This window comes from Symsagittifera roscoffensis, chromosome 1 (assembly GCF_963678635.1).
Source record: "Symsagittifera roscoffensis chromosome 1, txSymRosc1.1, whole genome shotgun sequence".
Taxonomy (NCBI): domain Eukaryota; kingdom Metazoa; phylum Xenacoelomorpha; order Acoela; family Convolutidae; genus Symsagittifera; species Symsagittifera roscoffensis.
This window is the reverse complement of record NC_087062.1, coordinates 46,639,726-46,664,190: the sequence shown is the minus strand read 5'-3', so window position 1 is coordinate 46,664,190 and position 24,465 is coordinate 46,639,726. Positions and strand designations below refer to the sequence as shown.

Below are 24,465 nucleotides of genomic sequence, written 5' to 3'. Positions count from 1 at the left end.
AAAGTTACAGAAAAATTTTTCTGATTTTTTTCGTTGTTTGTTTTTTTTTCATTTTTAAAAACAATTGTTTTCGATTATGGCTGAATCACTAAATCTACACATTATCATATAGTTCTCTCATCACATATCTTTCCATGCATAAAAAGACGCTAATTTGAAAAACTATATATATGATATATATAATTTTTACAGAAGGTGGTCTGAACACTCTCTGTTACTTGCACAGCAACTGGCAAGTATTCTTCATTATTCTTCATTCAATATTTAGAAAGAAATCTATATTTAAAACACTTTGCATTGGATCTTCCAGCCGTTTGATTGTATTGTTACTGCCATTGTTCCAATCATCTGTATTGGATTGTTCCCATAATCCCGAAAAGCATTGTCCTCCTCCGTAAGATTGTCCAGTTTTACTCCTGATGTTCCCAAAGTTTTTCGTAATTCCCCGATGGTGAAAATTGAAATTGGGGACCCGCTATCGATCCACACTCGAGTGGGTTTCCCATTGACTTTGATCGGCAATTGTGCCCCAGCAACTTTCATTTCTGTTACTTTTTTTCGTTTTATGGCCATGACCATATAGTCCCCGTCGGAACTGCTTGAGTCCCACGAGTGCACCACTGGATTCTTATTAACCCATCCAATGGAACTTGCATGTTGTGATGCTTCTTCGTCCGCCGAATTTTCTAGGTGATGATCATCGCCATTCTCCCGTATCATTCCTACGGCTCCCTGTCCCCGCTGGTTTCCACGTTTTGCCCTGCAGGTTCGTTCGAAATGGCCAATTTTGTGGCAAAAATTGCATGTAACCCCCTTTGCTGGGCATCTGTCCAAGTGTTCCCTGGTGAAATTTTGTTGATCGCAGTTATAACATTTATTGTTATTGGGGAGATTTCTGCCTCGATACGATCCTCGCCCTTGGTAAGAGCCCCGGCCCCTTGCACGATTGTTCCGATAACCTCCACGGATTATTCCGACTGGTTCCGATTTTATTTGGATTCCTCTGCCTCCTGATGATGATCCTGGGGCCCCCACTGGTCTCGTGGCAACATATGATGATGCATACTTGTTACCCCTCTCGTACGAGAGAGCTATCCGGTACACTTCCTCAGGTGTTTTCGTCGACCTGCATAGTTCCTTTTGTGCATCCCGATTATTCATGTTAACAATGAATACGTCTCTTAGTATTCGCTCCTCTAATGTTCCAAAATTGCACCGCGCTGCCAATCCGCTGAGTACGGAGTGGAATTGCTCCAAACTTTCATTGATAAATTGTTTACGAGAAAGGAGTTGGTATGTTTCATATGTTTCATTTCTTTCTTTCTTAAATTCCGTTTCCAGCGCGTCTATCATCCGTGGGTAACGAATCGTCTGGAGGTCCAGGTGTGGTCGTCTTTTGTGCAGTTCATCCTGCCCCTTTTCCCCCAGACACAAATACAGGTTCGAAATCAACATCTGTTCTGATTCCCGCCGATTTTTTCCGTCTACTTCCGCGGGCAAATCAGTAATTTGGGCCTCTGTGAGTGTCGCGGCGAAGTAAAAGTTCATCGGGTTTAGTGAGTGCTTGGCGACCATTCCCCATTGGAATCTGTTAATCCAGAATTCCCACATCATTGGCGGTTCCGTGCATTTTGCTGGCCAAAATCCCGTGATGCCCAGTGGATTCTTTCCCCCACCTGATCCTGCTCACTGCGCCATGTCGAGAAGGTAAAACGATCGTCGTGCAATTGTTAATTCCGATAGAAGAGATAGTCAACTTAATCTTACAAAGTTAGCATAGAGAGTGGTTAGAAACAGTATCCAAGGGTGACAGACTGTTCCAAGGACAAACACCTGCTAATCAATTAGTCTAGCACCAAGAGTGAACATTTGATTGACAGCTTCCGAAATGAACTCAATTACACTATACAACACATTGAATTTGTCGTATATCGTATAACTTGTAAAAAGCACTGACAGAACTTTGTTTTTGAATTATAGAATGTTCGAATCAATTCTGAAATTGGCAGTATTAATAAGTTTTTGTTCCGACTTTCGATACGAAAGTAACGGAATATTTGTGCTCGGGGTGGGTTTTTTTTTTCTTCAGACAAATTTCGACTTTTTAACTAGCCATTTTTGACGGAATTTTTTTATATCATTCGAAAGCTATTGTTGTCCTGAGCTTATATTTGAAAAGATATTTTACCTGTGATCATTTTTCATGAAGTTATGAGGGTTTAAAGATTGCCATTTTGGCCATTTTGACCAATTTGGGACAATTAACGCGCGATATAATTCGCGCTATTAACGCGTAAGCGGAGATTTAATCCGTCTTAGAAATTGTTCCAAATTAGTTGGAAGAAGCTTATTTGCCATAATTGATTTGTTACAAGGAGCGAAATCTATCCTTTTGTACTTTATATGGCGAGTGGGGGGATAATTTTCATAAAAAATTTCAAACTTAAGAATTTTTTTTTCATTTTTATGACATTTTATTAAACATTTAAAGGCAGTCGGAACATTCAGGGCTTCGCCCTGATACGAGCAGTCTTGTTCTTATTTTCATACATTTTCAGTTTGTTGCTACACTTCAGTTTTCCTTGCACTAGCACCAGTTGTAGCGTTCAAGTACATTGATTTAATATCCACGCTCAAATTATTACGACGAAGTGACATGTCTGGGATGGGTAAGCTTAGATGCCTAGAAACTTCTAGAATGTTTCTCCACTTCTGTGGCTTGAAGATGGCGCATTTTTTCCAGCAGTTCTGTGATGAAAATCTGAAACACATTCACAATACTTTGATGATATTCCTATGATTATATGATGAAGAATACAACGTATTGCGGTTTAGAAGACAGCCTTACATCTGTTGAGTGTCGGCAGTCCCTGAGATAATCCTAGAACCAAAACAACATATATAACTCGGATGAAATGAGCCTGAGCATAGGAACCAAGAAATAATGCTTAATCATAATCTCTAGCTGTTTGTGGTTAGATGTTGACAAACTTTAGCTGTTTGAGGTTAGATGTTGATGTGACAAGTACTTGTCTGTATTACGTGTAGTCTAGCAATCGTTATGAGGCGGTTATTGTTCCGACCACTGGAACTGGTGTTTTAGCTTTTTGTGTTTTTCACGCAAAACTAGGTACCATACAAAAAGTCTTTGGAATGAATCGAGTGACATATCATAATAAAGCCATTTGAATGGACATTTTAAAAAAAATTTGTGTAGAAAAAACTAAAAAATTTTGGTTTTTAGCCTAATTTCGTCTCGAGTGAGTAATTTTTTTACATAGAAGTGAAAAACTTAGCAATTATCTAGAAAAAATTTTATTGGAAGCTTCATTTAGTGATCAATGGCAAAATATTAATCTGCAAAAACATTAGAAAAAGTTACAGAAAAATTTTTCTGATTTTTTTCGTTGTTTGTTTTTTTTTTTCATTTTTAAAAACAATTGTTTTCGATTATGGCTGAATCACTAAATCTACACATTATCATATAGTTCTCTCATCACATATCTTTCCATGCATAAAAAGACGCTAATTTGAAAAACTATATATATGATATATATAATTTTTACAGAATGTGGTCTGAACACTCTCTGTTACTTGCACAGCAACTGGCAAGTATTCTTCATTATTCTTCATTCAATATTTAGAAAGAAATCTATATTTAAAACACTTTGCATTGGAGTAAGGATTCAATTCTATTTACAATCAGAGTAACTTTCCGATAGTTCTTTATCAAGTTAGAGAGTTATTTTATGGCGTCGCTAGATAAAAACAACACCGCAGTTTTGAATCGCTTGAGCGTTGGTTGCTTCTGGCATCGACTAGGATAACTTTGATAGCTTTATCTCTCAAACTGAGTTTCATGGATAATAATCAATGATATTGGATTTTCACAGGGGCGGATTTAGATCCCCCTCAGGGATTCGATCCCCTGCCGACCCAAAAAGTCCCCCTTTGTACTATTTTCAGATATCCATTTTTGGCTGACGGACCTTTTACTAGTTTTGATGGGGAAGCGCGCGCCGAAAAACGCAACTTTTTGGTAATAATTTTCAAAATTTTCCTGCGCGCCAAAACAGTGCCTTTTTAGTGCTTTGGGAGAGCGCAGAAAATCAATTTGGTTCACCCAAAAAAAAATTTTTTAAATACGCCCGCCCCTTGAGAAAATCCTAGATCCGCCCCTGGATTTTCATTGTCGGTTTCTATATAAAATCATATATCATTGATTATGATTGATTAAAAACGGATTTTGACTATTATAAAAGGCAAGGGTTTTTCGGCTTATGTAAAATCGCCTAATAAAATAGTGTTAGAGGGGCAAACGTGTACTTTGATGCGTTTGTGCTTGGTGTGTTTCAAAATGATGGTGTTAATGACAAATTTTTTTAGCTCAGCGTTGCAGTACCCAAGTATTGTATGCTTCGTTAATGCTGAATAACTTTTTTACAATGCTTATTCAGTTTTTAATTCAGTGGCTTTTTATGCTAGCTCTATGCGCTTTTTTGTGTTGTGTCCAGGGGCGGATTTAGGGAGGTGGAGGGCGCCCCCTTCTCAACGATCCGACCACCTCACCAATCAAAAGGTCCCCCCTTTGGTATATTTTATGACATCCATTTTTGGCCTAAAATTTTTCTAAAGGCGCCTTTGGCGCCAGTGTATACTAATTTTGAAGGGGAGCGCGCGCCGATAAAACGCGATTTTGTAGTCAAAATTTTCCTAAAAGTGCCCAAAACGACATTTTTGACCGTTTTTTTTTAAAATTTGCCTGGACAAATTTTTTTTGTCAAAAGAGGGTCTATATAGTTTACTGAGAGTGCTCGGAAAATCAATTCGGTTGACCTAAAAAAAAAGATCGTTCGCCTCCGGGAAAAGTTTTTATGGCACAATTAAAATACATCGATATGTATATGATGCGAACCACAAAAACTTTTTAGGTGGAAGCGTGATTAGAATAACCCGCTGATGGAGCGGAAATGATCACAAAAAGCTCTCACATCTTTGGCTGTTCGTGTTTTGGTGCATGGAAATATCTAACAGTATGTGCAAACATAGCTTTCCAACCGTAAAAGAAAAACGATAACAATAAAACACTATCATCAATCTACATAACCATGCTGCCAAGTTTCTACCAACCTAACTTCCTTTTATGCACGTTGTTCGTTTACGTGATAAAATGAGAGCGTTTGGGGCAGGGTTGGATTTAGGGAAGGCGGGCTTCGACCCCCTTACCAACCAAAGGGTCTCCCATTTGTTATTGTTTTATGACATCCTTTTTTGCTAACCAAACCGAATTTTTTTCTGAAGGTGATTTTGGCGCCAATATATACTAATTTTAAAGGGTAGGGTCTTCCAAAAAAAAAACGCAAGTTTTGGTCAAAATTTTCCAAACAAATGCTCAAAAACGACAATAGGTGTCAAAAAAGGTCTTTATAGTGTTCTTGGAGAATTCAGGAAACCTAAAAAAAGGTCGACAAAAATTTTGAAATTTTTTGAAAAAGCTACCCCAAAGAAAATCCTGGATCCGCAACTGGTTTGTGGAGATAAAAAAATACGAAATACGTTCCTGGTGTTTTTTCGGCAAAAGAAATTGATGCCAAGCTGTTATCAAATGAATTTAATGCCATGCTAAAGAATCTATTTAAAAACACAGCCTGGCCAAAAGTTCAGAAATCTTGCTTTGAAGGCCTAAAATAGCCAGTATATCCTAGAATGCTTCAGTACTGCTCTTGATGCGGAAACATCCTAGCAAACAACTTAAGAAATCTGAGTCCCTGAGGTTAAACTCATTCTTTGGGAGACTAATGAACTTGGCTTACTCTTGGTACATAGGAAGAATGACATACTGAATTGAAGAAAAAGTGAATAATTCTGGGATAAAAAAAGGGGTGAATATTTATAAGCAATTTCACGCAGATGATTGAAATGAGCCAAGAAAAAGCTACTCCAGTAACTATTTTCGAAAACTGACTGCTTCGATCTATGCACAGGATTCTCATAGCACTTATGTTATCTCTAAAACTTGGAAAATTTTTTGTGAACTAGCGCCCATATCCGTGGAAAATCAGTTACGATCGTTTTTGACGCCGCACTAAGTCACTTTTTCAATTAATCTCTTTGTCAATTTTCCGCGGTATAAAGAGTAATGCAAGTTCATCAGTCTCCCAAAGAACCAATTTGAGCACATTTATTTAGATTTTTTTATGTTGTTTGCGAGGCAATTCCACATCAAGAACACCTCTGAAACATTCTACGATATACTGGCTATTTTATGCCCTCAAAGTTAGATTTCTCATTTTTTGACCAATCTAAATCCTTTTAAATAGTTTCATCTAGCATGTGTTGAAATTTCAACTCTATACCTCTATTGCAGATAAAACGACAAAAACGTAAAGAAAAAAATTAATTCCTTTGCTCGTTGAAATCAATAAGTATTTGGCTACAACTATCAGAAAACCGTTTGTATAATCAGTTGATGTCAAGTATTTACTCTTGCAAGCGCAAATGCCTTTTAATCGAGAATTAAAATTTTTTGCCTGAACAACTTTTTGCATGATTCTGTAAGAAATAAAACTTGCTATTTTATTGAACCTTGACGACTTCAAGAATCCTTTATAGAGTCCATACAAAAGTTGCCATTCACACTGTTGTTATCTTTAGGATTCAACTCCGGTTACAATTAGAATGAGTTACTAATAAATCTTATATCAAGTTAGGGTTACTTTACAAGAGTAAAATGAGTAAACCTATTTTAGCCAATTCAGTGGGCAATTCAGTCAAATCAGTGGCTTATTTTAGTCAATTCACTGATGAAGGCGGTATTTTTATCGTCTTCGTCAGTGACGCGCCTATTTTTTGATGCCAAGTTTTCTTCCAGACTCAAAAAAATTTTCCAGATACTTTTAAGATAATATAATTGGCAATCTTTAGAAACATTATAATTAACAAAAACTTTATCGAAAACGAATCAAATTTTTTTTGAAGTTCGGCGTCAACAATTTGACATAAGAGTTTTTAGTTTAGAATGGTTAGTTAAGGCTGACTGATAAACTCAGAAAAAAGCAGTAAGCTATTGGTCAAACTGTGGCGTTGTGGCGCATCGGTAGTGATGGTGCCCAGCAATCAGATGATTGCGGGTTTTAATCGCACGTGCACTGCTATTTACAAAGTGAACGCTTGTAAGATAGTCATAGCTTAATTAACCTTAAATAATTAACCTTCGGGTTAGGCCTCTGGCTGGTTAACTAAAATAAATAGCGTGCAAATTTAAAAATTGTTGGCGCGATGACATAAACTACTGATCTACAAGCTAAAGTTATTGTGACCTTGATGAAGTTGCGTTTCTGTTCATCAGTCTCATACTCAGCCACATCGTCTAGATCAATGAAGATGTCGCAATCCTCGTCATCCTAAAACAATATCAGCTGACCGTTATTTGTGATCAATAACTACGGAGGATCGATCGTTGAGTGATCTTTGGGCAAAAGCTTCTTGAAGAAGTTTTATCATGATTGAAGCCGTATAATCTTTTAAATGACAAAATGACCAAACTGCAAACAACTTCTGAATTAGCGGATTTAGGCAGGGAGGGGGTGTCGAAGCCCAGTCTGAGGGATTTAACCTTCTGACCGCCAAAAGGGTCCCTCCTTTGACGTTATAGTTTGACACCCGTTTCTGGCCGACCATCTTCAGGCGCTTTAGCAGGTGGTATGGCGGTTTGGCGCACTTTTTCCAAGCTTTTGGACAAATTTTGCTTTTTTCTTGTGCCGGTGCACCCTAAAAGTAGTGCACAAAAAAGAGCTTCCTTCAACAAAATAACTCAGTCTGGAGTGTGGGGAAATAAGAGAAACGGACTATGCTTAGACAGGCTAGAAAAAGCCTTTCATTGATCCTCTGCGAATCGCAGAAACCACTCATCATCATCATCATCATCATAAAGGCTTATACTCTAATTTTTTAGGGGAAAAAGAAATAGGCAAAGTTTGTCCAAAAGCTTGAAAAAGTGCGCCATACCACCTGCTAAAGCGCCTGAACCGCTTGCAAAAAGCACGTAACCAAAAAAAGTATTCAGAAAGTGACTATTTATATATAGACAATATATTTACATGTGGTATGTCAGTAAATCGGAATTCAGCAACAGGCCACATCTGCAAACCAAAAATTATAACTACTGAACCATTACATTGCAGAATCGCTTGAATTGAAGACTCGACACTGTAGACGCAACCAAAGAAAACTTGAAGCAAGATATGTGGGTTGATGTGTAACTACCCGCATTGGAGTTCCATAAATAAAAATCGATTATAATTGAGTTTCCTTTTCAGTGTCCACAAAAGTGAAAGCAAATCGATTATAATCAATTAAAAATGGATTATCATATTACTATTTTTCGAGGCAACAAAATCATTTTTGCATCCATTATAATCGATTTATTTTCACTTTTGTGGACACTGACAATGAAACTAAATTATAATCGATTTTCAACGCACATGAAGTCTTTTCTATGTTTTAAACTGAAGTTGGTTACGTTGATTACTTGTTGTTCAATTTATTTATTTTTCTACCTAGCTTTGATATTCTTAAAACTCTTTTATGTTACTCAGCATTACCCCCCCCCCCCTAGTCTTTGCCCATTTACAACAACCGCCACAAATATGGTGGGGGAAGACCTGAGACATGCATAAACCTGCTTTTCAGGCCCTGGGGGGGTTTCAGGTGAGGGGGGGGGGAGTTCAGGTGGCGAGGGGTTCAGAGCTTAACAGAATATTTTTGCAATTTGAGCTTAGGTTTTGAAATGGATTAGGCTAGGCCGTACACTCGCTTTGCAAAGTTTCCGCATCACTCACTTAAGAAATGCTAAAAATTTTGCAAAATTCTACACGACGCGCGAAACAAAATCCATAATAATGGATACAAAATGAATTATAATGCATTTTGTTATTGCGAGAAAAAATGGATTTAAATCCGTTTTTAGTCCAATTTTGTTGTCCGAGCGTAACTTGGGAAACGATTATATTTACCAACATTTTAGACCACGAAAATCCGTTATAATCGATTTGTTTTCACTTTTCTTAAATGCGAGTAGCACAGAAAGTTCCAACCATATTAATAAGATTAATCAAAACCTAAACTTTTTTTTCTTAAAATTTGTTGCGTATTTTTCCAAGGTGTGAAGAGCTGCAAAACATAACTCCCGTTTTGACCTGCATACGCAAAAAATGCTTGTCATACAATTTCACATAATAAAACTGCTTATCAAGCAGTTCCATACTTTGAATGCATGGGAGAAATGCTTGTCGTACAATTTTCATAAAATTTCTGTACTATGATATCCATTTTGGTCAAAACTAATTTACAAACTTAAAAGTCGATTTGAGCAATCTTTTTGTGCTATTATAAACTATTACAAAATTAGTCTAAAATAACCAAAAATACCTAGAATTGTATCAATTGAGCAATCTCCCCCGAATCGTAATGACTAATTGAGCTATTTTCCTTGTGCAAAAATGATACAACGCTACTGAACACGTTATCAAACTCTAGCAGATGGTTGATTTGTTCAAGGAATGCAATCAATTGACCGATTGAAGTTTATTTTATGAGTGTCGAGAAAAAAGTTTGACAAAGAACAAAATCGAAAATAAATTGAATTTTCCTTTGGGCAAACATTGCCTCTAGGAAAGAGTTGATGCTCCTCTTTTGTAGCTGCATTTGTAAAACTCTTCAGCACCTTATTGATGTACGCAATAGCGTTTTTTTCTTTGTTTGAGACCGAAAAATTTCTGCTTTGTATGCATCAGTTTTTATGATTTTTTTTTCATTGTGAACATTTTTTTGTGAATTGATATTGAAAAATTTGGAGTTCCACTTTCATTGGAGAATCTCGCTCATGGCTTCATACCATTTTAACTGGGTGTAAGAAAAAAGGCGTTGAGAAACTAGACGATCAGAAAATAACGGAAACTAGACAATAGCTTGCCTGCAAATTGCGTGAATTTTGTTTACAGACTTAAATTAATTTTGGCTGAGTAAATACTGGTTGTCCGTAAATTCCGTTTCTTTACGGTCGTCTAATTTGCTTGTCGTCTAATTTTCTCGGCCGCCATTTAAACTGTTTTCAAGTGGTAAATATATCTCAATTACCTATTGAGTTTCCTCCCCCCTCGCGGGAATGTGGAAATTGCTCAATTGATCCCTCGAATTCGGTTTCATAAACAAAAACCTCAAAATGTCTTTGTTGACATAAAAGTTTTGCTAAAAGAATTTGGGTTCAATCTGACCTAACGATTTATATGTACCCAAGGACGACTAAATGTCTGAATGGTTTGCATCATTTGTATCAAGAAAGGATCTCAAGAAAACCTAGAATTGAAAATAGAGTTACAGAAATATCTACAGAACTAGGGCATAACCGCAATAGATCTGGCAAGTTTGTATATTGATTATTTAAGCATCAACTGAAAATTGTAACTAGGACTAGTTCTTGTCATTAAACGATCAAACTGTGACTGAATTTCGATTTTGTTTTACCACCCCAAGACTGGCGGAAATTTTTCAACATAAAAGTTCTGTAGAAAAAAAATTTTTGAAAGTGTTTCACGGTCATTACCATGATTGGAAGCAACCGTTGGTCCTTTTTATTTTTTTTTGCCATTTCGGAAGTCACCTGGTTTTGTGTTTGGTAAGCCTTGCCATATAAATGATATTTATTTGTGATGCCTTTTTTTCGGGGTCTTTTTCTTAATTAAACATATTTGAGATACAAAATTAAGCTATGCGAAGCGAAATAGCTCCAAAGAGGTGGCTGTGGTACAGCACATACTGCATGCGCAAAAATTATATGTTAACCTTGCTGTACACTAACTGTGAGATTCGTATTGCTATCTGTAATCAAATATTGTTATTATACCAAGGTCGTTCAGTGTTGATCACTGAGTCGAATTAGCTGAGAGGCAGATCTCTGTACGGCTGATACTGACGGAATTCGATCTGACCTAAGAGCCTTTTAGAGAAAATAAAAAAAAACAGTTTCAGAGACTAAATTTAAATCTTGAAACCTACATTGTTTTCAGCAGTATTCTATCCCTTACCACATGGCGCAGCCAGCAGGATTCATGGCACAGGACAACCGAACGAACATGGGCATTCCTGTTTTCTGGACATCAGCAAGTTCGGATCTTCAGAGGAATTTCAAAGTTTGATTTGACCAATTTTTGTTAGCGGTGAAAGTCAATGAAATTGTGAATCCTGAGATCTTATTAGGAGACCCGCAAGCAGTTATTGAGGAACCACTTCCTCGTCCAGAGACTCCAGGAACAAATGATGATGAACAGGCAGTAATGGACAGGGAAGCAAGAGACAGACTTTTAAGGGATGAAATTATTCTCGAAAATGAAGAAAAGAGGGAGCGCGGACCTGAAGTAGGTCACAACGTGTTTTATAACGAAGTACAGAAACGACTCACATCTCGATTATTTCTGGCATTGGGTACCGAGGGTACAAAAAAATGGTTCAAAAAAAACACGCATATAGAAATATCAAAACTTGAGCTCAGGGAGATGGTGAGATTGGCAAAAATATCGTTCGAAAAACAAAGAACATCACATGTGAGCGATATAGATTACTCACAAGGGCGCAAGAAAATGAAAAGACGTTAGAATCAAATCGTGCGGCACTAACTGCACAGGCAGCCACGGTTGAATTGGGTGTGCTGGAACAAGAACTAGTCCGAGACTTATTCATATCAAAAATGAAAAATACCGCATTACACGATGCTCTAACATTTCAAACGTTTACGCCAGACGAGGTACTCAAACGAGCCATTAATTTTGAGCAAAGTAAACAAACGACACAAGCGTTCCAAAAGTCAGTAACGGGAAAACAAACATTGGTCAATTTCCCGGAACGTTGATTAAAATTGAGCGAAAACCTATAATGTCAGGTGGGAACAAGGGCCAAAACTACAAAAGACCGAATAGAGACCAATTCAGGAAGAAAACAAATGAGGAAAGGAATACAAAATTTGGACCAAGCAAAAACAGTGCACTAGATGTGGAAGAACATTCGGCGAGGGACATTTTAAAAACTGTAGGGCAATGGGAAAGACATGCAAAAACGGTAGCCATCCAAATCAGTTCGATAAAATGTGCCATTTGGAACAAGTCAACGAGGTTACAGAAGAAAATTCAAGTTCATGGGAAGAGTGTATTCTAATTCAGAGCTTTAATTCATGCGCCGAGTTCGAGATCATGGCCATCAAAATCAAGCCTCGGTCCGCTACTCGGAATATATGGAAAAAAATTACGCAGAAATCCACAGTCGCATCACATAAAAGCACTGAAAGCGTTGATTGGAGTAAAAAATCAAATCATAAATATGACAATAGACACAGGGAGTTCAGTATCGTTTCTGAACTGGACTACAGCCAAACAACTATTAGATGGACCATCAGAAATAAAATTTATTTCAGTCGAGAAGCTGAATCTGTCAGCACAGTTTGTAGACCATTACAAACACCCAATTTTCATTTTGGGAGCAAAACAAGCCAATATTCGTTCAGCAGATTCGTGGGAAGTCAAAAACGCATCTTTGTTAATCACAGAACGACGAGCAAGATGCTTTTTGGGTCTGGACCTACAAGGAAAGGTGGGAAATCATACATCTCAAAAACCAGCACCATCAAAAAGATCTAGGTTTGACGTGCTACTGTGGGAGCAGTCAGGTTTGAAACAACAATTTTACCAAAAAATTAGTTCTCTTTCTGACCGGCAGCGAAAGTCAAAAAATCATGTCGTTAACACAAAATTCGAGTACCCGTTATACCCAATAAAAGAAAAAAGTAGAAGAATACATATCCATATTCATTCAGGACAAATTCCAAGCAGAAGTAACGAAATTATTATCGGTAGTTCATATAATGAAACTAGACAAATGTACAAGCGACGACTGTTTTTTGCTCCAATAGTAATTACAGTAAAAAAGACGATTCCATTAAATTGGCATTAGATGCAAAACCTATTAACAGACAGCTGTATAAAAACAAAAATCAAAAGCCAAATGTAGATGAATTATTGGATGTAGTGAGTGAAATTATCACTGCAAAAACAACCGGTACATTGTATTTTACGGTACTTGATCTGAAATATGCATATAGTCAAATCAAACTAACTGCAAAAACAGCTAAGCAGTGCAATTTCAACATTGTGGGTGGCCAAGCAACAGGAACATACAGGTTCCTTACAGGGTTCTATGGGTTAGCAGACGTACCTGCTGAATTTTAAAAGGCAATGAACCGGACCTTATATCATGCAAAGATAACATTTTGCTTTCTCAACGATATTTTGATCGTTTCAAAAAATGATGAAAAAAAAAGAACATGAAAAGTTGGTACTCGACGTATTAAAGAAACTAGATGATGGAAATCTAGCGTTGAAGCTCTCAAAATGTGAATTCTTTCAGACAGAAGTTAATTGGTTGAGAGATTAACAAACACAAAGTGGAATAATCCCCAAAATCATAAAAACAGAGGCAATACTTAACCTTCAACCCCCGAAGTTGCTTAAACAATTGAGATGATTCATGGGTAGTATCAATCACCTCTCTAATTTTATTCCCATTGTAGCGAGTTCAACCGACAAACTCAGACCACTGTTAGGAGAGGAAAATGAGAAAAAGAAAATGTTAAATACACAATTGCCGGTGAAAAATTCGAGTGGGGGACAAACACTCGCTTATCTTTGACCAAAATAAATAGCCAGTAGCAAGGATCGCACACATTAAGTATTATAATTCCACAAAAGATACCTGGGTAAAATGCGATGCAAGTCACAGTAGCCTAGGGGCAACTTTGGAACAGAGAATATCCGATGACTAGTTCGCTTCACGTTATCTAAACACCCAAGACAAAAAGTACTCGACCAATGAACTGGAACTGCTTGAAGTAGTAAGGTCAGTAGACCAAATTAAACACGTTCTTTTAGGGAAAGAATTTATAAGAGCCACAGATCATAAAGCTCTTACATCAGCATTGGGGGAAAACAGTTTAAAAAACGTATCAATCTCGATTCACTAGGTGGGTGGACCGATTGTTACCTTACCAATTTAAAGTATATTGGGTAGTGATATATACCGGGTAGCGATATAGGAAAAGAAGATTGTTTGTCAAGAGAACCAAACGGGTAACAGTGGCCTGAGTCAAAATTGGATGAGAAATTTAAGGTAAGGTCAATTGAGGAATTTCATCGAGCACTCGACTGTTTGAACAGTCGGATAAGTAATGAAACACAGCTGACGGGAACAAAAATTTTGTAGAAACTTCTGAAAAAAGAACACACTGGATAGAACGCAAGATACGTCATCACACGGTTGCTATAGCAACCAATCTGTTCAAAAGCGAACAAAGCTCGACCGGAACGAAAACTATCAAAACTCACGTCTCTCAAACTGTGTACAGAACAGTTCAAGCAAAATATCTCCGTGTACACAGTCGGTCGATTTCAATTCGAATAATTTCATTTCCACAAAAAAAACGGATGAAGGACAAACCCGGCAAAGAGAAACCAAAAAAGACAGTGAAAATAATCGAGCGGAAAACCAGCGAGGGAAGACGAGACTAAATGGTGGAACAGGTAGCAGAAGCCACAATTAACAGAAGGAACAGAGAACGAGGACGGTTCAAAGAGGAACATCGGGGGAAACGTGTCGGACAGCTCTGACTCAGATGTACCGCAGGTCGAGTGGCGGAAAATGGAATTATACAACAAGAAAAATCCTAAAACCGGACCATCAACGTCAACACCAACACGAACAGAACGAACCGCTCAAGCTTATGTCATTTTGGTATTTAGTTGGATCGGAGCGTAATGACAAATCAACTCCAGGAACCATGTTAGAACTGGAAGCGCCCTCAAAAATGACCAGCCCACACAAGAACCAAGAAGATGTGAAAAGAACAACATTGATCGAGGTGGACTTAACAGCAGACAGCCCAACAGACAGCCCGGAAGTCAGCCTAGTAGCAGGAAGAAGACTCGAACGCAGGTCGAAGCAAGAAGAGCTTAGCGTGGCAAAGAAGAATGAAGGGAACAAAGTACTTAACCAGTCGAAGTTATTCGATCGAAGTCTACTAGCTGAACAAACCACCAAGGACACATGAATGGAAAGGATCATTGAACGGAACGACGCGTCATTGAACGGAACGACGACCATAGTTTTGAATTAATGGGACCCTATACGAACTCACTATGACACCAGATGTCGGCAGTGGATGATTGTATCATCGTGGACGGTCGGCTAGTTGTTCCAGGGCTTCTGCGGTTCGCAGTACTAAAACGGATTCACCGTGGCCAGCCCGGGCAGGAAGCGATGCTAGAAGTATCGAAGTATCTGTGGTGGCCACACATGCATAAGGACACTGTAAACATGGCCAAAGAATCCAGAAGTTGCACTCGTTATGGTAAGAATGTTTAAAATATATTATAGAAGAATGACGCAACACCACTCCTACTGCTATAGCAGCCGGTTCAAGAATTACAACTAGACTATGCGGGACCTTTAAAAGATCCCAAGGGTAACAAAATTTACCTACTTGTAGCTATAGATAGATACTCCAAATTTCCGTCGGTAAAAATTACTAGGTCAACTGGGGGTAAATCATCAGTGAAAATTCTACGTACTTATGTTGATACTCACGGAATACCAGAGTCTGTAAGAACCGATCAATTCTCTGGCTTTAAGGGCAAAACAATGCAAAAATGTTGTTCAGATCATAATATTGAACAAAAAGTCTGTCCAGTGGGGAACCGCAGGGGTTGTGGATTAGTTAACGAACGATACAAACTATCAAAAGAAGTTTGGGAGTTATGTTTTTGGATGAAAACGTTACATCGATAAAACTTTGCTTTAGCACGATAATTTGCGATCTTAGATAAAGCAAACAAAAGACGATTCAATGCTCTCCGTTTGAAGCCCATTTTGGACGCCTTACAAAATGTGAATTTAAAATCTTTAGGGATAAATTCGTGAAAATTTCTGATCGTTTAGATAAAGAACACCTGGAGCGCTCGGCCCTCACTGTATTACAGCTAAAGAAACGTATCGATCAGTCGAGAGAAAAAGTCAAGATCGTACAAAAGGGTCAGAATAACGGAAATCAGTCCGCTATTTAAGTCAGAAGTCGAATCAGCGAAGGATAAGGATCGAGCAAAAGCACTAAGAACCCTTATTGAAGCCAATGCCTGTTGGTACGCTACAACACCCCCGCTAATGATCTGAGACGAATTGTCGACGAAACTAGCACAATTGACCCCGAGTTGCGGAAAGAACTTCTATACTCATGGGAACATGGGTTTATTGAGGATAAACCACAAGAACAACCAGAACAGCGATATCCCAACCTGCTACGGAAAGACGAGAACAGGAAAAGTGACGAAGCTCTAATGCACCCGTTGAAGGGAAAAGTGCGATCAGAAACCCTTCATACGGTAGAAACGGCTGCAGGTGCAGTTCATCGGAAAAGTGACATCGCCGAATCGAAAATAGATGCCAGCGCAGCAGGGGAGAAGAGTCTCAAGAAGGACCAGTTAAGAAGCCCACATGGCGAAGAACAAAAAAAAAGCTAAATAAGAAAGAAAGCATAATACAATTGGAGGAGATTGAATCAGAAGAAGATATGCCACAAATTCAACAAAATTCGGAAATGAAAAAGGCGCTATATCAAGATAGCCAAGAGAACGTGACCTCAAAGGACATGGAGGTAAACGGGGGGTTTGAACTTAGCCGTAAGCGGGCAAAACCGAACAATTCAGAACCACTTTTGGACAAAAAGAAGATTTTTCTTGACACTAAGGGAGAAAAGCAAAAAGAGAAAAAACCAACAAGTCAAGAAACCAGAAGACAAAAAGCTGCTGCAGCAGTAAGCACCGATAAACTAACAAGGAAACGAGACAACAAGGTGCTTTCACGACCCTCGGAAGCGGACATGACCAACTCGACAAGTCCACAAAAAGATCCAACGGACAGCAGCAAAGAGATCACGAGACACACATCTGCAGAGAGAATATTGGAAACATTTCAAAGCCACGATTTTACCACAAATGATTGGAACAAAGTGGCCGATCAGGTATTAACTAGAGGTGTACAGAATTCTGTAGAAGAGATACTGAAATCTATGGACGGGGCGAGCGATGATGTGCTCAGCAATACTCCTCCTGGGTTATCCGACAAGTCAGGCGGTAGCGAAGTGACAGTGAGGCGTAGCGGACGACAGAACAAAAGTAAGGCGCCTAGTCGCTACGGAAATCCAGTGAAGCACTCAGTTAAGCTCATAAATTTACAACAAGATATCACGGACTTAAACAAGGCAGCTCTCGAAGCGTACAGAATGAAATTAGCAACAATTTGAACAGACGCGAATAAGCGAATAGAAACAGAACTTGGATTAATGGAAAAACATTTGCTTAGAAGGAAGTTCGGGAGTGAGGCCTTAGACATTTCAAGAACCTGGAACGCATCGTAGTGTGTACCATCGCACTTTGAGAAAAATAGTGGGAACCAAGAAAATAGATAGAAGCAAGAGAAGTAGAAACTCGAAGAAAAAGGAGTTAAAAACTTATTAAACGGAGTACTAAAACTCTTATTTACTGAATAAATTTTTTAGCTATTATATAAAATTTAGTTGTTGTCGGGGGAGTGTGGTACAGCACATACTGCATGTGCACTAATTATTTGTAAACCTTGCTGTACACTAACTTTGAGATTCAAATTGCTTTTTGTAATCATATATTGTTTTTATACCAAAGTCGCTTAGTGTTGATCCCTGAGTCGATTCAGTTGAGCAGCAGATCTCTGTATGGCAGATACGGAATTCGGTCTGACCTAAAAACTTTTCAGTGAAAATCAAAAGAAACAGTTTGAGAGACTAAATTTACATCTTGAAACCTACATTGTTTTAACACCAGTATTATAGTATTCTATCCCTTACCACATTGGTAAGCTGATATCTGATCCCTGTGTTTGGTAAGCCTTGCAAAATAAATGATTTTTATTCGTGATGTCTTACATTTCGGGGTCTTTTTCTTAATTAAATTTATTCGAAATACAAAATTAAGCTATGCGAAGCGAAATAGCTCCAAAGAGGTTGCTAACCAAATGCTTTGGAAAAAAAAGAGAATAAAATGATTTTAAAAATGTTTATCATTTTATGCTAATTCGTTTTGTTCACATGCTCCGCGCTCTTTAATAGCTTTTTAAGTTGTAGGGCAAAATTATTGAAGTTTCTGTTTTTTAATTTTTGTTACAATTATGAAAACATAGGAATATTTAGCATTTTGTTTTCAAATTATATTTTATTTTTGGCTTTTGTTGAGTGAAAACGCCCCATTTTACTTTAGGGAAAAAACCGTAAGCTCTTCACAAATGCGATTAGATTTGCTAATAACTTGAACTATAGGTTTCAGTAACATGTTTTAGAGGAAAAAGCTGGATTTGTATAGGAGCAAACGATTTTAGATATTTTTGTTTGAGGCTACAGATGGAGCTTGCAAAAAATTTAAACGAGAATGGTTGATTAAAACAGTAAATTATTAAAACCGACCTATAATCGAAGGGGAATCTATAGGATAGTTGCAAGAATGGACAGCTATTCTTGCAAATCGTATAATTTAGCAAATCTGTACATCAATCGTATAAAAGAGCAAATCGTATAATTTTGTGTAAAATTTCCTAGTAAATTTGAAATCAGGCCATCTTGAAACTTGAATTTGTCTGAAAATTTGTTTTATGAGATTTATATGAGAAGTATATGAGATTCAGAAAAGCATATGAGATGTTTCTGAAACTGATGGACCTACCGCGTTAATATTTTAATTAGATCAATTCAGCAAAAAAACCGAAAAAATTGCCCGAAAATTTTAGCTTTCGGATAGAAGAAACTAATCAGAAAAAGAGCGCGCTCTTTTGCTTATTAGTTTCTTCAACGAGAAAGCTAAATTTTTCGGTCAAATTTATGTTGAATTGCCCCATTTATGTGGTATAGACCGAATACAGATACAGTGTTGCACTGGTTCGCAACTCATTGTAAGCATGTGGAGTAGATTGTCATGAATTTTGTGGTGCTATATAGAGAACTGTAAAAAGTTGGTAGACTGAAAATTCGATTATAAAATTCTTCTGTTGAAATTTTTGCCGTAGGTTTTACCTTGACATCATAGAGCAGTCTTATTTGATTGTCCATCCACTCTTCTACGTCTAGTCTCTTTCGCAACAGGTGTTTGTTGTACCTGATGGTAGCCGGGTACGGTCTCTGCTGTTCCCCCATCCCAGCCGAAAACCTCACCACTCCCCCGCGTGTCGCAGTTTCAATTCCCCCTCCCCCTCCCCCTCCCCCTCTCTCTCCTCGTTTATCCTCTGCGTTCCTGCACTCTTGACTGATGACTGCTTCCGCTGGGGAGGACTGAGCCATTTCACAAATGTTTAGGGATGGTTTAATGATTCCTCGGTTGCTTTGGGATTAGTGATTTCGATCAATTCTCGTGTTTATCTCCCCTGAAAGAGAAATAAGGCTACTATGTTGTTTCTTAACAAAAAAGTGTGTGCCCCAGTCATGTTGGTAGTGGCAGACGACTACGCCTCTAAGCACATGCACACTACTGTATATCAATCACTCCGCATTTAATTCAATTTGATCTGTTCGGGATGCAGGAAGTGCTTCCTTCCTAAAATCACATCTTATCCTGCAATATTTTAATCATTTACCCCTATTACACTTTGCTCATTTATGAATGACTATTTTTCAGTTTGATGCAATTATTTCTGATGGCGTCTTTGCCTTTAGACCCTTGGGCGGAAATGCTACCCGCTGATAAGACCGAGTTTCGGTTGAGGTCATCACCCAATGTCCGTAACATGCGTCAATCTTTATTGTCCTCAGTTCTAACTCAGCCTGTCTTATTAGAAGCTTCCCATATTTTTATGTTAAGTTGGTTATCCTTTGAACAGATTTACATGGAAAAAAAGTATAACCAAAAATTGATTTTCATTTTAACTTTCTTTGAAGCCCTATATGAATTTTACCATCAAGTTATACTGTAGCCATTTACAACACATAGTATCTGCAGAATATCCATGAAATAAATGTCAATTTCAATCTTCGAAAAAAAATCTGAAAAAAGCAAGATAACATATTACAGTTTTGAAAAAAAAATTGAATTGGATTAATAAATTTGAATTAATTATACTTCATTATTTTTTTCCTAAAGCTTAAACAAATCTGTTAATTACTGTTCAACTTGCAAACAACGCACGCATGTTAAAACAAGAATAGCCGGCTACTGTGCAAGTACCACAGATTGTTCCGACCGTAATCTTTAAAAAAAACTACAATTTTTTTTTTCAAATAAGTGTTTTTTTTCTGCGCAGTGTGATAAAAGTTTTTGTCTGCATAGTGTGATAAAAGTATCTGATGTGAAACTATATTTTAGGCATATTCCACACTCATAGTAATATAGGCAAATTGAACAAAAAGTTTTGCAGAATATTGACTAGAAAAATAAAAAAAATCAATTAAACACTTTTAAAAAAGTACAAAAAAAAAACATTTTACTATACCTTTACAATATCATGATATGTTTGTGGTTTTGACAAACTGTTCCGGATTCCGCAATAAAATCTTTAATGTCGTTTGAATCGCTAATGAAAGGGTTTCAATTTGGTATATCAATTTGGAAGCATTCTGTTGATTACTTGTGGTACCTGATTATGCGTGGAAAGCAAAAAAGAAAAGAAAAAAGAAAAAAAAATTGAAACACACCCAAATACAAAGTTCTTCCTCTTTTTTCAAATGGTCAGAACAATTATATAAAATACAAAATAGTTGAATTAGTCCTTTGTTGTGGCGAAAAATTTCCAGTTTTTTTAAAAATAAATTACAACTCAATTTGACATAAAACTGTTGTTAAGTAATTTTCGGCAGCTATGACCTCCTTGGGAAAAATAATGATGTCCTCTGGCACAGAAAGCTCTGAAATTTAAGTACTTACGAGCGTAGAATTAGTACTTGAAAATTTCCATATCGGCTTGTAAACTCAATTTGAAAGCGGGCTTTAAAATGTAATTAGGCGACTGCTCTCAAATCACAAAAAAAGTAGTTTAGTGGGTTTTTCAGTTAATCTCCAATAATTCGATGGGAGTTGAAACTTTAGGCTCTTAGTTGTCTGTAAAAATGCAAAGACTGAAAACTAAATTGCTTTGCTAGGTACTAAAAATCCTTTTTCATTAACTAGATTCCATTACCGTAAAATGTGCGGGAGAAACCTGGTCACACTATAAAGCTTATACGTAATTTGGTCGTCCTTAAAAGTGGAAGGTTTTTTAATTTATAATCTTTATTGTTCCGACTTTCGAAGAAAACGGAATGTTTATTTAGTTCTCAATTCAGTTGTTTACTGTTATTCGAAAGCAATTAAGTGAGCCCAAAGCAATGGATCAAGGAAAGACTCAGTACTACTCGCCCCAATTTATTCGCAGACGCTTTGTAAAGAATGCGTCATCGTCGAAAAACAACAGCTTCGAATGGTGCCAGAGAGTGGTCCACAGCAGACATTGTTTTGTGCAAGAGAGTAGCAAAAGCATGGACGATGCCGCTGTCGCTCGAGGAGCTCCGCAGCTGCAGCAACAGCAGCAGAGTAGTTTCGACGACAGCAGAATCAAGACTGCGGCAGTGATGAAAAAGTGTACCAGTGACGACCCACTTCACATTGGGGAGAATAGACCCACAGCAATGGCAATGACGACAACAACAAATCATGCCGACCAATCGCTACTGGTCAGAAGTCAGTATTTTTCCCCTCTTTTTGCTTTTTGTTTTCTGCGTGTTTTTCAATGTGCAGCAAAAAGCATGCCCGAAAACTAAACTGAGTTGAGTTTACCCATGCAGCAGTTTTTCAGCAGTTTTCTCTTTCGAGCATTTTTTGCAAGAAAAAAAACGAGTTACCTTTTTTAAGAAATCAAGATCAAATAAATTATGCTGGGCATTCCAAAAAGTTTTTTGAAGAAATATTAGAAGTAAAGTTTTTTAATAGAAGCATGAAAATTAGTTCAACAAATAAATACTGGGCAATAAAGATAGATACTCAAATAAGAAAAACTAATCTGATAGCACAGAATGATCTGACCAGCGTGATTAGAGTAAAGGTATTTTTTTAAAAAAATTTGAATTTTATTTAAATCAAATTTTGCTTTGGTTTTTTCTAACTTTTATCAATTTTTTTGTACAGATTGCAAATAAGCAACGTAAAAATGGCAGCAGGGTTGAAATTGAGCTTAAACGTCACCAAATTGCGTGAATTTTGGTCTAAGAATTGGAGGAAATTTCGGACTAACTTTTCCGGACGATAAAAAACGTTAAATTTTTGTAAAGTGAGTTATGACCGAAGTGTAACTCATAGAGTAATTTCGGATAGGGTACACCGTCTGCTCGTCACGCTATCTTATTTTCGGCCGGATAGATTCGTGCAACTTCTTAGTCTAATACCGATCCTAATCTTACTCTTATACTATCTAGTCTCAGGTTGTTTAACTAGTCTCTGCTAGGCTCAATAGATCTAGGGTATACTGGTTTATTGCGGCTGCTGAAGTGCTCGGGAGAGTCCAACTAATTTCTAAGTTAAATTCAAATCTCTCTGGTGCTGAAATTACAAGTAACTTCAGCACTTACAAATAAGTGGGTTGTTAGTTAGATGGATCATGATTGGTTAATATTAAATACTTTACATTGGTAAAACATTTAATTTATCCAATCATAAAATGTAGTTTAGATCAGGTTCCACCCATCCGGGTTTTACAGAGTTTTTTAGAATAGTTCTTCTGCAATTCGAAGGATGGATGATGGACGTTTGTTTTTGGCGAACATCATAATTTTCTTCCGTTTCCTCTTTTGTTAGGGAAGTTCCAGGAAGCTGGAGTTAGAGACATAAGACGTTGTGTCTTCTAGTGACAACGACTACGTCTTTGCAACAAACTCAAATCTGATTTCAGAATGGTTTGCTATGTCAGGTTTTTCTGTTCTGCGTGGAGAACTTCTTTTGTGTATGATCTAGTTTGGGAATGGCGTGGAGATTGTGCGTGGAGGGGATGCCTGGTTACTCGGATCTGTACGTATACTTGAACATCGAGGTGGTCATTGGTCTAGTTCAATGAAGTCCTTTTCTGCGAGGTCAAGTCGTACTCTAAATCCTTTGAGTTGTGATTGTGAGCGGCATATCGATTGTAGTTGGTCATTCTCTCTCGAGTGTAGTGGGGTCGTCTTGTCTTTTGATGTTCGTCCTTGGTGTTGTATTCTGATCTATATATTGCATCATGTGATTTTACATTTTATAAAACTTTTATTAGTTTAATATTTTTTAATAATGATTTTAGTTAGTTGTTTTCACAAAAGCTTTTTGTTTTAGTTCGGTTATTTTGAAGAGTTACTCACACTTGAGTAGCTCTTATTAAAAATAGTGGTGTGGTCACAAAGCGTGGATGTAGCGCGGTGGGTTAGGCCGGCTATAGAGCATGCTCAGGACGTCCTTCCTGGTGGGTTAGGCCAGGAGTGGGAGTATGATTTCATGCGGTTTTTGTGAGGGGTCCTGTTATGTGACAACGTTTTATGTTGAGTTTGTTGTGGTCTTACTTATGTTTTGTTGGTTGTGTCCTTTTTTCAAAAATCAAATTGTTTGTGGTATGGGTTTGTCTTTCGACTTTTTTGTGTTTTATTATTTCTTTCTTAGACTTTATAATAGTCTTCAAAAGAATAAATTATCCAGTTTTAAACTGGGTTAATCCGGTTTGGGTACCGTTGGTTTCTTTTTCTAAGTCATGCTGTTATTCTATGATTTGTGGTATTTAGTAAGCTGCGTTGGTTAGTTTTGTTTAGTATATGATTCCTTTCCAACCGGGTTAAAGGAAAGTTTGAAACATGTTATTATATGTTAGAGTTGTTGAGTGTGAAAACTTGAAACTGAAATTCATTATTTTAAACAATTCTTCGTGGGCGAGCTGTGCGAGTGTGGATAGAATTTCTGTGCGAATGAATGAAAATATCAAAAGGTTAGTACTGCATTTGCATTTATTTAATTTACTACATAGAATTTAGAAATTTACTGCTAGTCATGGGGGAATATTAAGATACAAATTTTCATCATAATTAGATTTACTGCTTGTGGGGGAAAATTTTAGAAATGAATTTACTGCATTGGTATTAAATTTATAAATTTATAAGTGTAAGAGATTAATAGAATTTTTGAAATCTGTTTGATGAAATTTGCGATTTTTATTTGTCTTTTGTGGTTTTTGTAGGTGATCGTCGGATGAAGGCTAAAAATCTAAAGAAAACATGAATAAAGTATGGTGAGTTTTTTAATATTTTAATTAGTTAGTAATATTCATTTAATTCATACTTACCTGTTAGTCGTCGGGGAAAAAACCGTGGGGGAA

The 24,465-nt window shown here is 37.3% G+C and overlaps 3 protein-coding genes across 5 annotated transcripts in view; 1 reads left to right on the top strand and 2 right to left on the bottom strand.

The window, feature by feature from the left end:
* Window positions 1–282: 282 nt before the first annotated feature.
* On the bottom strand, window positions 283–1,575 carry LOC134857691 (uncharacterized). The gene has a single exon (XM_063873748.1). It carries the CDS (start codon window positions 1,573–1,575, stop codon window positions 283–285), a length of 1,293 nt encoding a protein of 430 aa, XP_063729818.1.
* An 860-nt stretch (window positions 1,576–2,435) lies between these two features.
* Window positions 2,436–24,465, bottom strand: part of LOC134845195 (protein phosphatase 1 regulatory subunit 14B-like) — a 45,811-nt gene continuing 23,781 nt past the window's right edge. Inside the window, exons 1-5 of one of the 3 annotated variants that reach the window (XM_063862099.1) lie at window positions 21,030–21,423; window positions 19,190–19,536; window positions 7,320–7,403; window positions 2,849–2,881; window positions 2,436–2,761 (exon numbers count right to left, since the gene is read on the bottom strand). In XM_063862099.1, the coding sequence (XP_063718169.1) occupies window positions 2,684–2,761; window positions 2,849–2,881; window positions 7,320–7,403; window positions 19,190–19,453 (459 nt within the window). In that variant the 5' untranslated portion in view covers window positions 19,454–19,536; window positions 21,030–21,423 and the 3' untranslated portion in view covers window positions 2,436–2,683. Of the gene's footprint in view, window positions 2,762–2,848; window positions 2,882–7,319; window positions 7,404–19,189; window positions 19,537–21,029; window positions 21,424–24,465 lie in introns of those variants that run through there. The other 2 variants (XM_063862091.1, XM_063862107.1) reach the window with 2 other exon arrangements.
* LOC134845184 (uncharacterized) overlaps window positions 21,465–24,465 on the top strand; it is a 43,281-nt gene continuing 40,280 nt past the window's right edge. Inside the window, exon 1 of the mRNA XM_063862081.1 lies at window positions 21,465–21,821. Within this exon, the coding sequence (XP_063718151.1) occupies window positions 21,470–21,821 (352 nt within the window). The 5' untranslated portion in view covers window positions 21,465–21,469. The remainder of the gene's footprint in view (window positions 21,822–24,465) is intronic.